Source organism: Seriola lalandi, unplaced genomic scaffold (assembly GCF_002814215.2).
Source record: "Seriola lalandi dorsalis isolate HSWRI2012SDOR001 ecotype SW California unplaced genomic scaffold, Sedor1 jcf7180002055008, whole genome shotgun sequence".
Classification (NCBI taxonomy): domain Eukaryota; kingdom Metazoa; phylum Chordata; class Actinopteri; order Carangiformes; family Carangidae; genus Seriola; species Seriola lalandi.
The window spans coordinates 3,774,535-3,788,474 of record NW_019525551.1 but is presented as its reverse complement, the minus strand read 5'-3'; the positions used below and the strand labels follow the sequence as shown (position 1 = coordinate 3,788,474).

The 13,940-nt window shown below is 37.9% G+C and overlaps 1 protein-coding gene across 1 annotated transcript in view; it reads right to left on the bottom strand.

Annotated features, from left to right (window-relative positions):
* ckap5 (cytoskeleton associated protein 5) overlaps positions 1-11,640 on the bottom strand; it is a 42,717-nt gene extending 31,077 nt beyond the window's left edge. The window contains exons 1-4 of the mRNA XM_087171543.1: positions 11,537-11,640; positions 6,754-6,850; positions 4,148-4,341; positions 1,696-1,902 (exon numbers count right to left, since the gene is read on the bottom strand). Coding sequence (XP_087027669.1) covers positions 1,696-1,902; positions 4,148-4,341; positions 6,754-6,810 — 458 coding nt within the window. The 5' untranslated portion in view covers positions 6,811-6,850; positions 11,537-11,640. The remainder of the gene's footprint in view (positions 1-1,695; positions 1,903-4,147; positions 4,342-6,753; positions 6,851-11,536) is intronic.
* Between the last annotated feature and the right edge of the window lie 2,300 nt (positions 11,641-13,940).

Here is a 13,940-nt window from a genome sequence, read left to right as displayed (position 1 = left end):
GTGAAACCTATGCTACTACATGATAAACTGATATTAGACATATAACACATATATAATACGGTTTTCAACTAAAGAAATGGAAGAAAATCCTATGAAAGAAATATAGGCTGAGAAAATGAAAGTACACCACTTTTTTCACCAGGAGGACACAACTGTGCCACTGACACATTTTATCAGTATTATACTTTTATATGCAATATTATCCATTACATGCATGTATGTATGTATGTATTAATATCCATGTTAGATTATATTAGTGTGCTCGATCGCTCAAACCCATCTTTAATGTTTTGCAGTTAAAAAAAGAAAAAGAAAAGAAAAAAAGTTAGAAATTAAGTTTGAATGTGTTGTTTGGATTTAAATGAAATGTACTTGTAGATATTTGGAATATATGGAAGTTAATCATTGCCATAATAATAATAATAATAATATCTATTATATCAACATCTCAACACCAAATTTTGAAATGTAAATCACTACTAAAAACTTGGTGTTGAACCTTAAATATTGAATTTATTTATTTCACTAAAATAACTTTTGTGAAATGCTCAAAAGTCAATTTCAAGTTGTGTAATTTCACAAACTTTATTTCTAGTATATATGCAACTCTCAAATTCAGAGGAAATTCACACACCTATTGATCAAAAGCTAAATTTGAGGTGCTTGCAAAGTCAAGAAGAGCTTTATGACTATCATTTTATCCCATTAATGTGTGAGAGAAGCCAATAGGAAGATAGCTTGCTCAGCACATGCAGCTTTTAGCCAACTTGACTGGAGAAGGACTCCAGTGCTCTGCGGTTCCAGACGTCTTTGGAATGAGGCGAGTGCTTCTCAGTGCCCAGTGAGCAGCTTTCATAGAAATGAAAGCGAGACCATGTGTGGTTCAATTGCTCCTCCTCTGTGTCTCAGATGTTCAGAACTGAATTCCATATCTTGAATTTCAGCATTTGAATTTATGTTGAATAGACTTTTTGACTTTTCTGTATTTGAATTGAGCTTATTTAATGCGAATATTAATGTTCTGTGTAAATTTTAGAATTAATCAAATAAATATAACTTGAAATGGACTATTGAAAAATTTCACAACGTGAAATTCAAACTACATAAATTCTGAAGAGATAGATCTAACAAAGCCAAATATTCCAGAATACATTGATATTATTTTAACTTCAATGCTCATTATCCAGTAGTGATTAAATAAAAAATTTGGTGTTCAGTTGCTGGTGTGTTAAGTCATTATGGCAACATTGTGGTTACATTCAACCTCAGTTGGGATTGGTCAAAAGTTGCAATTATCTTGGACCAGTTGATAGAGTAGACACTTTACCATATTTGTTCATTACAGACTGACATAAGGAATACTGAGGGGTTAATTAAGTATTATAAAATGTCATCTGCATATTTTTTTTTTTTTAATAAATAGTCCATCAAATTTTAACTTTAGTATTATATTTTTTTACAAACCACATTGATGGAAGAAAAATTTAATTACCGGTAATACTCAAACGTGTCCTCATAAACGGCAGTCAAAAGCCACTGATCTAGCATCTAGCTCCAATTTAGTTTGTTTTTGCCTCATTGTTGTCTGGCTAGTTGGCTACCTCTCCCTGAGTTGACAAGAAAAAAGCAAAAGCAATGCGTCATCATTACTGGTTTCTTAGTGTAGTCATTCTAACCCAGGAGAGCGTCACTCACCTCAGAGCCTTCCTGAGTGTCTCAATGCAGGCCACCACTATCTTGGGGTTCTTGTTGTCAAGTCCTTTTAGAAGCTCATCCTGAACCACCTCAGCCTTCTCTATCTCCATGTACATTAGACAGATGTCTGTGCCCAGCTCCTTGGCCCGAGCCTTTGGCTGGTTAAACACTTTGGTCACCACACCCGACACCACCTCACCTGTCGTCCTGAAACAAAGGGTATAGACACAAACACATGTCAGAGCACACTGGATATACTTTTGGACACTGTCTTATAAAGGTTGACTTGCATGGACTTTTAAAGGTCAGCATACACAGATACATCTGGATTTAATCTGATTTTTATTGATTGTTATGTTTACTTCATATCACTGACAACCATACCAGGCAAGCACTGGTGTCATTCATTTACATTCAGAGTGAAAATCATTTTGTAAAGAGTAGAAACTTGGATACAGTTAATTCATTGCAGTGAACATCTTTGTCAGATTTAGGTTGTTTCAGAGTAATGTAGTTCAGATTTGTCAAATTCATCTACACATGTAACTGCTGAACTTTGGCAACACAAAAGCAAAACAACATTGAATATGATGGATTTTCTCAAACTAATTGAGTTCTGAGTCTTTGCAAGTGGAGTTACTTAAAATAAAAAACAAATACAAAATAAAGTCACACTGCTAGTGTAAGTGCAAGTGATTGTCCACTGCACTGCACAGCAAGGTCAAGTAATTTATATATACCACTAATTAAACTCTGCCAATTTTGTGACAAGCACATTTCCTATACCTTTTTCACAATAAAAGCATCCCCTCAGTTGGCCAGTGGAAAGCTGTTGGTGTGAATCAGCAGCAAAGCCTAATCTGTATAAGCAGTAACACAGCTCTGATACAGCTGAAAATGACCACAAAAAGTAAAATAAGGCTGATATCTGAAAGTACAAAAAGCAACACAGGAGTGAAGCTAAACTACAATAACGGAGATTCAGGTAGAAGCTACAAATATACTGAGAGCTGAACACAGACAGACTACAAAGAGCCATTTTTCTCCAGTCAGTTAAGCCACCGAGGACAGAGGAAGAGACCAGCAGGGGGTGACTGCATCAGCCCTCCTGCCTAGCAGGACCACAGCAGCACTTTTTGCTGGGGTTCAGTGCTTCCATTATCCTCGGTTATGAGGCTGTAGAGGAAACATACGTCAGTGCGACTTTGCGCAGCATGGCTAAAGCAGATAAACACGGGCAAATGGAAAAACTAATAAAACTCCTAATGATAACAACCACACCAAAAATGACTTTGACAATAGTATTGAGGAAAAAAAAAACAACAAAAAAAAAAAGATTATTATTTTCTGCCTCTATTGTTTCTGGACAAGACAGTGGCCAAACTCCTGCAGTACATCTGGAATCAAACTGGACTGAGTACCTTATTGGTTGGTGGCTCAGCAGGATTGTAACAACTACAGGATTACTGCTGAGACTGGCTCATTGTTCTCATAGACCTTCCTCACAGTGGACATTTTCACTGGACAATGGTAAGAAATAATAGCTACATTTAATGTAGGTTTACAAGTTCCATTACCCTGGCATCATAAATGTCTATAGTTGTGATGAAAAAGATCTTTTGTTTAGCAAGTGAATGGTGGGTTGTGTCATCAGTGCAGCTGTGAGCACCTGGGCTCACAGCAGAGACAGTCCAAGCCCTGTGTGTTTTCTTTATCCTTCTACTCTCAACATTGTAAAAACCACATTCCTCTAACATCCAGTCACCTAACCACTGACTTCACTGGTCACCACCCAGTTCTTCTTTTTGATCATTTATTCAGTGAACAGAGAACATCCACCCCCCCGACCCAAAAAAAAATGCACCTGGTGTACTGAGAGCCTGCTTCACTGGCAACACACCAACCAGATCTGATGCATACAGTATTATCAAGATCAGCTGCCAGGCCTCTCACCATAAATAACAACCAGCCAGGCATCACATTACTGTGCTGGTAAACACAGAGGACAGCTCTACAATGAGTTTCAAAAGACAGTGGAAACATTTTTGATTAACATTTTCTCCTTTAAAGTCATTTCAATAATAAGGCCTTTTTCAACCACCTTTAACCCTGCATGAAAGAAGTGCAAAAGGGGTGCTAACACTGAGTGCTTTGTCAAAACTGCAAAGTCATCTGGCAATGCTGATGTAATGCTGCTTGACCAATCAAATGCACGCAAGGACACAATCTTTGGTAGATGACCCTTTAACATAAACAGCATTCTGTTTACCTCTCCAGACATCCATCTGCGAGCATTACAAATTGTTGTGCAGGGCTCTGGTGTTTGAACTTACTCTAACCAAACTGTATTTGATTGACCAATTCAGCCCCCTTCCTTGGGCTGTTCTCCGTCTGAATCTCTGCTAATTCCAGGCTTTGTAACAAGTCTGCAGATTAAATTTTTGTTACTTACTTGCCAGCTACATGGGCGTTCTCAATGAAGGCCAGGGCAGCCTCCAGGCCTTTAAGCTGAGCCACAGCATTAGAATCTGTGACAAATTTCTTTATCAGTCCGAGGTACTTCCCCCACTCTGGACTCTTCTCATCTTCTATCCTCTGAAACAACTTCAGAGCCTCCTCATATCCATTCAGACGGGCTTTCCACACCTGAAGAAGAGCACAAGTCACAGAGAAATGTATGAGGAACAGAAAGAAACACAATCATCAACTGGAATTTATAAAAACCCATTTGGTTAGAGAGAAACAGTTTATCCGGGGTCATATGCAGGAAAAAGCAGAACCGTTCACATCCACTGTTATCAGCAGAACTACAATGGCTTACATTTTCCCATCTATTTTAAACACTTCAAAGCCAGTATTAATCACAGTTAAGGTTTAAGTAGTGGTGTGTGATCACGTACAGACTAATCAAACTGGTCAGGCTCTACTCAGTACATCTCAGTTTAGCTTGTTAGTCTTGCTCTGGTTCCACTTCAACAATGATTCATATTTGGTTGTGAAGTCTAAAATTAACTATCTGGCTCACATGCTCAAGAAGGGTAGAATCAATACCTGCAGGGAGTGTTTTTTAATTTGCCAAAATAATTATTTCTATACACTTGTAGTTGAAAAAATTAGGTACCCCTCCAACTTATAATGGTATTTCATTCACTGAAACAAGCTGCTTTGATTGAACATCAGAATTTTCAAGCTTGGTGATTGGAGGTTTTTTGCTGAAATGCAACATGGGAGTCCTGGTTAACTTTTCCGTCAACTCTTTATGTACACAGGTTCGTGCCTTCAACTTTTTAATAAATGATCCAGATATTTTCTAACAGAGTTGTCAATAGTCAGTTGTCGGTTGACAAGGTACTAGCTAAAATTACTGCCATCTAATGAAGTTAGGATTTATTTCAAGCATTAGTTTTAGCTACATGTACCCAATAAAGTAACAGCTTCGTATATTGTGTTGTAATGATTAAACCAGGACAGTTTAATGTCAATCCCAAGTGACAGATGTGCTCCAATATTGTCTATGGAAAAATGAGCTTGTGCTTCCAGGGGCATCTAAACAGCTCCTCTCACTTTGCAGCTCGATATTCCTTATAAGATTTATATACATTCCTCAAATAATATTCAAATGGTAAGTCTATTATTTGACGTTTTTGTGACCATCAACAAATAAAAGTGAAAAGATAAACACCAACAAAATGTTGGTGCTCATTTTTATTACAGAAGCCTGTTTATGCTGAGGTGTTTTTATTAATTCATCTATCCTCTGATGTAAACTGGGTAGACTAAATATTAGAAACACGTCTTACAGTGTATTGTCTAAAACAATTTAAACAAAAAAGAACATTAAGTGCTGCAATTATTTTCATCATCAATTAGTCTTCCAGTTATTTTTGAAATGACTCAATTGTTTTGTATACAATATGCTGCAACAATTCCTATTATAATTTCCCAGAAGCCAAGGTTACATATCTAAATTGCCTTTTTCATCTGAACATCTGTCCAAAACTCCCAAGATGTCATGTATGACAAAGAAAAGCTTCTAACTTAACATCTGAGAAGCTACAACCCAGCGCTTGGCATTTTTGTAGGAAGAAAATAACTAAAACATTATCAAAGCAGCTGCCATTTAATTTTCTGTTGATTAAGTAAATCGATCAATCAACTAAACATCTCAGCTCTAATTACAACATTCATGAAGGCAGGATTTGTTTCAGGTTGCTGTATTAGTTTTAGCCAGATGGACCTAATAAACTGGAAACAGCACATTTCTGGCAGCAGCACAGTCTATGAATCAAAATTGAAATGAAGGAACATTACTCCCAGTGCAACAGTGCGTCTTGAATAGTTTTTGGACAACACTCGAACGGGAGGATTAAGAGATATCAGGGTTTTATACACAGACAATACTTAATAGTAGAAACTATTCATTCTTGTTCTGTATTTTCGTAGCATTATTAAACAACGAGGAAAATGTAGAATATAACCAGCCTCAAAAATCCAGGCAGAAGTTAACATGCTACTGTGCTGCATAAAAGCAGCCTAACAAGAGCCAGTCTGGAGCCTACTTGAAACCCATTGTTTTGGAGACAAAGTTTGGGAAAGGTACAACCAAACACTATAACTAATAACTGGCATTGTATTGTTTCCCATTTAACTGCTTACAGTATAGTATATTAAGATTGATGTAATGCTTGATTGGTCTACAGGACGCTAGTAAGATTTGGATTGGATTTGTGTATTAGTTTAATCCCAAACTAAAAGCCTTTTGGGGATAAGATCCAATTAAACAAGGTAAGCAAGTCTGTAACAAAGTTAATCAGTGGCAGCTGTGCCTGTGTTAGTTGAACTGTGAATCTGAGTATAGTTCAAGTATGAGCTACAGTAAATACGAACCGATGGGTAGGAACCATTAGCTGGTCCAAAATTTATACAAAAGGCCACAAAAGGAAACACTATGCATCATCAGCAGGGCATACACGTTTTCTTTGGAGGACTCAGTAACATTTCCTATCATTATCTGACTTAAAAGAAATCTTAAGAAAACTGAGTTAATGAATCAGTTACCTTGTGTTCACATTTCTGGTCGATGGGAAGCTTCATCCACTCGCTATCGTCCCCCATGATGGCCACTCGAGGGGTGGGCTTCCCCAAAGGTACTCAACTGGAAAACAACAACAACAGCATTAATGACACAAAATGACATTCAGTGCATTTCATCTTAACTGTGACTAGTTTACTGTTAAAGGGATAAATAAGTGTGAGTGGAACACTTTCAAAAAAAAAAATAAATAAATAAATAAATAAATTTAATTAAATTTGTTTTTTCAGCTGCAGCCCTCTTCACTCACACATCTGCTGGGGACAGTCAAGGACTGCACATAACCAAATTACACACCAATATCTAATGTTTTGTTGAGATAAAACAAAAAACACATACAAATCACCAAAAGGTACAACTTTATACACAGCAGATATACACTCACAGGCTACATTATTAGGCACACCTGTTCAACTGCTCGTTAATGCAAATATCTAATAGGCTAATCACATGGACACAACTCAAAGCATTTAGACATGTAGACATGGTCAAGACGATCTGCTGAAGTTCAAACTGAGATGGGATGTGGTGGAACGGGAGATTCGCATCATGGATCTGCAACCGACAAATCTGCAGCAACTGCATGATGCTATCATGTAAATATGGACCAAAACCTCTGAGGAATGTTTCCAGCACCTTAGTGAATCTATGCCACAAAGAATCAAGGCAGTTCTGAAGGCAAAAGGGGATCCAACTCGGTATATATATATAAAAAATATTATTCATCTATCTACAGTATGTAATCTAGATCAATGGTTTTTAAACTTTTACCAAAAGAAAAAAGTAGAACATGAGTGATTTGTTTTGTTGATGTAAACAGACAGCAACAAGAATAAATATGTAAACCCTTAGAAATGACTTCGTTTTCTGCATTGATTGGTCATAAAATGTGATCTGATCTTCATCTATGTCACAAATGTAGACAATTATACATTTTCCATATTGTATTAGTTATCCCTAAGCTAATATAACAAACATTTATAATCTTTTGTGTCTTTATTTAACACACCTATTAACATTCAGAGTGCTGATGGGAACAGTAAGTGAACCCTTGGATTTAATAACTGGTCAAACCTCCTTTGGCAGCAATAACCTCAAACCAGCTCTTCCAGTAGCTGCTGATCAGACCTGCTCAATGTTCAGGAGTTTCAGCAGATGGAGAGTCACCCTGAAATTATACTGTAAGACACCTGGATAAACTTAAGAATTCATTTTCCCCTCAATGATGTCCAGTCTCAGAGGAAGCACATCCCCAAATCATGATGCTCCCTCCACCCTGCTTCAACTTTGGGTTGATGCTCTCATGTTGGCATGCAGAGCCCTTTTTACACATACATAGTGCTGCATGGTCTTCCAAAACAATTCAACTTTAGTTTCATCAATCCAGAAAACATTTCTCAGTAGTGTTGTGGAGAGTCAAGCTGCTCTTTGACAAACTTTAGGCACACGGATGTTTTGGGGTTTTCTTGAGAGAGAAGCGGCTGTGGTGTCCTGCTATGGACACCATGCTCCATGCACCATGATTTGTGTTTGGTCAACTCATAAACAGAGAAGTTAACAATCTCCAATGTTTCCTTTAAGCATGTAGCTGTTTTTTTGTTATATTACTGATCATTCCATATTGTGCCTTTGGAGTCATCTTTGGACACCTACTTCTAATGAGAATAGCCACAGTATGAAATTACCTCCATTTATAAACAGCTTGTATAACTGTGAACTGATGATTATCTAATCATAATTATGACATCGAGGCCTGATTCCCATCAGCAGATGTTTCTTGTGAATAGCAAGCTTGAAATTGTTTCAGTGTTTGTTTGTTTTTTTAATGAGTCAAAGTAGCTCTAACCCACTACTCCAATTTTGTTTCACTGACTGGACTCCTGATTCCTATTATCTTTTGTTAATGCCATTAGCTGAAGAGTTCAGATCATTTTTCCAGCCTACACTGTGAATGTTTGAATGACATTTTTTATATGAACAAGAACAATACAATGGTTTGTGTGTTATTACAAAAATAGATTGTTTATAATTGTAACTTGGATGAAGATCTGACCATATTTTAGGATAAATTTAAACATAAAATCAAGGTAATGCCAAAGGATTCACTTTTTTTTCTTCTTGCCAGTGTACATAAAGGGATTTCTACTATCCAACCAATAATGGATTTTTGAGGCCAGCACCATTACTTGAGAATAAGGAAATATAAAAAATATAATAAATTGGAAGTGACAAAAAAGATAAATAAATATTCAAATATTGAGGGGGGGGGGGGTTGGGGTGAAGCGCTGGCCTTAAGTCATCCTGAAGTCTATGGGTTTTTTAGTTAGATGGCTGAAATATGGTCTACTTTAATTAACACAAGCTAAAGACATTTTCACGTTTTTAAAAAATCCCATTGGCTTTTTGTTGAGGGAACCAGGGTGATGCTAACATCTGGGTTGGCCTACAGAAATATGTCATCACTGTGGCACTCTATTGCATTAGTAAGAAGTAATATAGCAATGTGATTAACTAAATATTATGTTTGTTTATAAATTGACAAACAGAGCCACTAGTGTTAGACAGTGCAATTTACTGCCGAGCCAAAGCCAGCAACATGAAGGAGATCAAAGTTCAGTATTGGCGGTTAGTGAACCGCCCTAGAGATGCATTCCCTTCACCAAGTGGACTGGAGTTGCTACACTATTATTCACGGGCTCCCTCAGTGTCACTGTGTTCCACTCGGGAGCGTCTGCTGAGTGAAGTGGGATACCTAGTGGTAGAATTTGGTATACTGGTCCCATCCAGTTTTTGGTTCAATATCAAACCAGTTTGAAATTTCTTTTACACTACAGATAACCTGGTACAGAGCCAATAATATCAGCCTCACTGGATATCAGTTTGGTTCCAAATCATATTTGAATAATTTTACAAGCTTTTGACTGTAGTGCGAAAAACTGACTAAATACATTAAGACTACAGCTGATAGCTCAGCCAATAAGTAAAAACTTAATAAAAGCTTCAGCCTCAGGACATTGATAGGTCTGAACAAAACAGTAATCTGTATTACCCTGATCCAACTAAGCAAAATCTTCCCATTAACATGTCATATGCTTTAACAAAGATACTTTGTCCGTTTTTGGCCATAAAAGAGACTCCAACTCGTGTATAGTCATTCCCGCAGTTGCAGTATGTATCATTCACTTACTTACATGCACTTACTTCCAATTGAAAGCACAAGCATGTGACTGTCTAATGCAAATTCAGGGAGTGGCTATAGGTTCATATTTCATATTGATCCAACCCAGCCTAGTAAACAGGCTGAAGAAGACATTAGACATTTCTTCTAAATACTATGGGGCATATTGATCCACAATAGAATCCTTAAAATGTGTGACACCAAAACTTGTAGCAGAGCGCTGCATAGAAGGATCACCAAATTCCATTAAAAGAAAATTGCTAATTCAACACGACTTTGGTTGTTCAAAGCACAGGTGCACACACACTTGGGAACATGGAAGGTTCTGCATGCACTTAAACCATCAAGCAGAGTCATTTGAAAACAATACAGTTTAAGAAAAGCTCCTTATTGTCAGGCACCATGGCTCACTTGCAACAACCTTAAAAGTTCTCATATAAACAAACCTCAGGAGTACCTCTTTAACCTATGTTAAATGTGAAGTTGGAATGTGTGTAGGAACAAAATCCTGAAACTATAAAAGCTGCTGAATCAAATATTTCAATAATTTTGACAAAAAACGTGGATGTTGACAGAGTGATGATGTTTTGCTCAAGCAGGTTACTGTTGTTTACGTCCACAATTTAAACTAATAGTGGGTAACACAAGCTAGGAAAACTCATCATGTAGATATAATGGCCAAACAAGCAGCAGTAATGAATGTTCACTCCACTCTGACACAGTCTAGTTCATAAATATTTAACTGTAATGAAACCTTTTAGAACGATAAAGATTAACGTAAATTTCACTATCATTACAATCACAGAAGACAACATATCACACATAAGACAGATGCATCACCCCGCTGTAACCACAATTATACATTGTGTTTCACAAATATGCCAGTAACGTAAAAGCAATATTAAATATATTTTGACCTGCATACAAGAATAAACACACGAGGGCCTTAAGTATCTCTGAATTTAGACTAAATACTTCAAAATTGGAGTCCACGTACAGCTACCCTCCGTGCACTCAGACTGCAACCTCAAATGCAGCCAGTCATAATCAATTGGGCTAGCAACCGTTTACAAGCTGTGCAATCAGCTAACCATTTTCCTGAGTGTCATTAATAGTATTTTTAGTTTGCTCAGACAGGGAGTGGTCAGCATCCTAACTAGCTGTCGATAGATACTAGTCAGATGAACGCCATTAACTAGCTAACTTAGCAACAACAATTACAGTTGCTACGTGCACGTTACCCCGCTCCCTTTGGTTAGCTCCACTTCAGCAAAAAATACAAGCAGCTTACGTTGTCAACAAACGTCTGTGTTGTTGGCATGTGTGGTATAAACTTATTATATCCAGAAAATGTCCACAGCGAGACCATATTGTTTGCTAGCGGCCGGTAGCCGCCGTTAGCTGCTTAGAAACAAGGCTATAAGCTAATCTTCCATCCGCGCCAACACAGCCAGGCCTAACAACGCAGTTAACAACGACAGCTGCAGAAACACAAAAACCTAGCATACTGCTTCTGAGTCAAATACGAGTTTTAACTAAAATAAGGAAATTATTTTATATCGCTAGGTTACCTGCTAGTGTCTCTAGGAGACAATACGGCGCTGGCAGTCCAGTTAGATGGGGATGATAATGGAATCACTACGGAGCAGCCCAGCCGAGCTTTATACAAGCGTCCCCAGTGCCACCTACAAGACAAGACACGACTTCCGTTTCAAAATAAAGCTGACAGCAATCGGATTTCTCGTTCAAATAAAGTATCAAATTAATTAACATATATTTTGCACGGGTTGACATATTCAGTAAATTAACATTGCAGAATACAGTTGTAATTATTTATAAATCTTACCTGTGCGACTGTGATCTTTTGAACTCTTATTTGTAGTATGAATGAACACCGATTTCCGGCTCTACCGTTGCTACCTACGTCCAACTTGTTTGCAGTTTTTTGAAATGCCTCCAAGGGCGGAGAGACAGGAGAAGGGCGGATACAGGGGGACTGCCTCGACTGTATCACCCTCGTATTGAATCAGACTTTATGTACAGTCCCGCTGCATGGAGAATCAAATACAGACCAGGAAACACCAGCGCATACTATAAAATGTTGAACTGGCGTCTGACACGTTTACATTTTATTCATCACCCATAATATAATTGGCTTCCTTGTTTGTCGCGAGAAAATGTCATTGATTGGTTGCATTTGAACTAGGGCCCGCCCTTAAGATATGAAATTCCTTTGCTGATTGGACCATCCTATGAATTGCTTATCTTTGCATGAGATTTGATTGGCTGCTATGATATGAGGGCCTCCCTATAAAAATCTTCCCATGATAGGTGCATTTCATTCGATATTACCAAAGATCCTCTATACAGTTTCTCTACTGTCTCTGATATTATATACTGATTTTAATGGCTGCAGGTTATTCATCCAATTACATACATGTATTGCTTAATTATTCTGATGTAATGCATTTGTAAATATGTACATAAATGTACACACATAAATGTAGGCCACACAAGTCGAAGGTCATATTCTAAAAGAGATCACTTTAAGAGTTGCAAAACAGAGGTCATCAGCCACGGAGGACATGTGACTCCACTGGTAGTGGTTTATGGAAAGCCATTTGAGAATTTACTCCATATCTTTGATATCAGACATCAGACATTCGGTCTTTGTCAGCAATGGTTGGACATTTGGTTGCACTAGTTCAGCATTTTGTCTCACTATTTGTAAAAAAAAAAGCTTTAATTAGTCACTCTTTTCCAGCCACTAGTGGTACTTTTGACAAACTACTGTAGTTCCAACAAAAGCCTTACAAGTAACGCCAGGCGCCGCACTAGTAGCACCAAGATCCAAACAAGTGAGCTTTTTGATGCACTAGTGGCCCTCTGAACTGAACTATGAGGTTCAAAATATCCATTAGTTACACTTGTTGACATTTTAACTTAACTTGTCAACTGGTGAGGACCAAAATGTTCGCTAGTTAAGTTGTAACAACCTCTTTTCACTTTACTAGTTAACTAGTGAAGCTTAAAATGTTTAAAAGTTGAACAAGTGAAAGCCAAACAGAAGACAACACCACTATCCCCCACCTACAATGCTGTCCTTTCTTCTCTTCCCATGAGATTAAAAATCATCCTTGGCCTCAGGTGACTATTAATATATATATATATAGCAAAGGCTCACAGTTCTGGCTACTCGACTGAAGGGATGAACAGGAGTAGCAGAAGCCAGGAGGATAAATAGGATTCCAGCAGATTCCAGGTCCAGAAGAGCGCAGACTGGAACAGCTAAGATACTGTGCAGAACCCGTAAACTCCCAGGCCTCTGGGAGAGGACCTGAGTTTGAGGAAACACACCACCCCCAATTCCATTCCATTGTCATTCCTTCCTTTTCCTTTATCTTTTTTGGTTATATTTTGTCTAAAAAAAAAGGGACAGGTTGACACATGCACTGTACTGCACTTAAAAGAGTTAAATCCACTGAGAAAAGTCTGTGTGCACACTAACTTCTTTGTTTAAACAGTGTCACAGCTCTTGTCAATCAGATTTATTTGTCTTTTTAATATACATGTGTGTGTGTGTGTAAGTTTAAGTGTAAGTGTTTATTTATAAAAGAAGGGTATAGAGAATCTACTGGTTCTCTTGATCTAAATGTTGGCACATGCGACCTTAAGCTGGAGCAATCGGAGAAGTTTAAAGATGACTACATCTCCCTCATACACACCATCATGGACTCCAACAAACAATGTGTAGTTTCTGCCCCCCCCCCGTTTCGGTGATGTAAAATTCAGCCGACTCAGACACCTCCACATCTGGCTTAAAGGTTACTGCCAGAGCAAAAATATTCCATATGTTGACAATTTCACCTCTTTCCACAAGAGAGCGGACCTCTTCAAACACAACCGCCTCCACCCAAATTTTGTTGGATCTCGCCTGTTAGCCCTGAACATTGAACTCACCTTGCACTCCTGCAA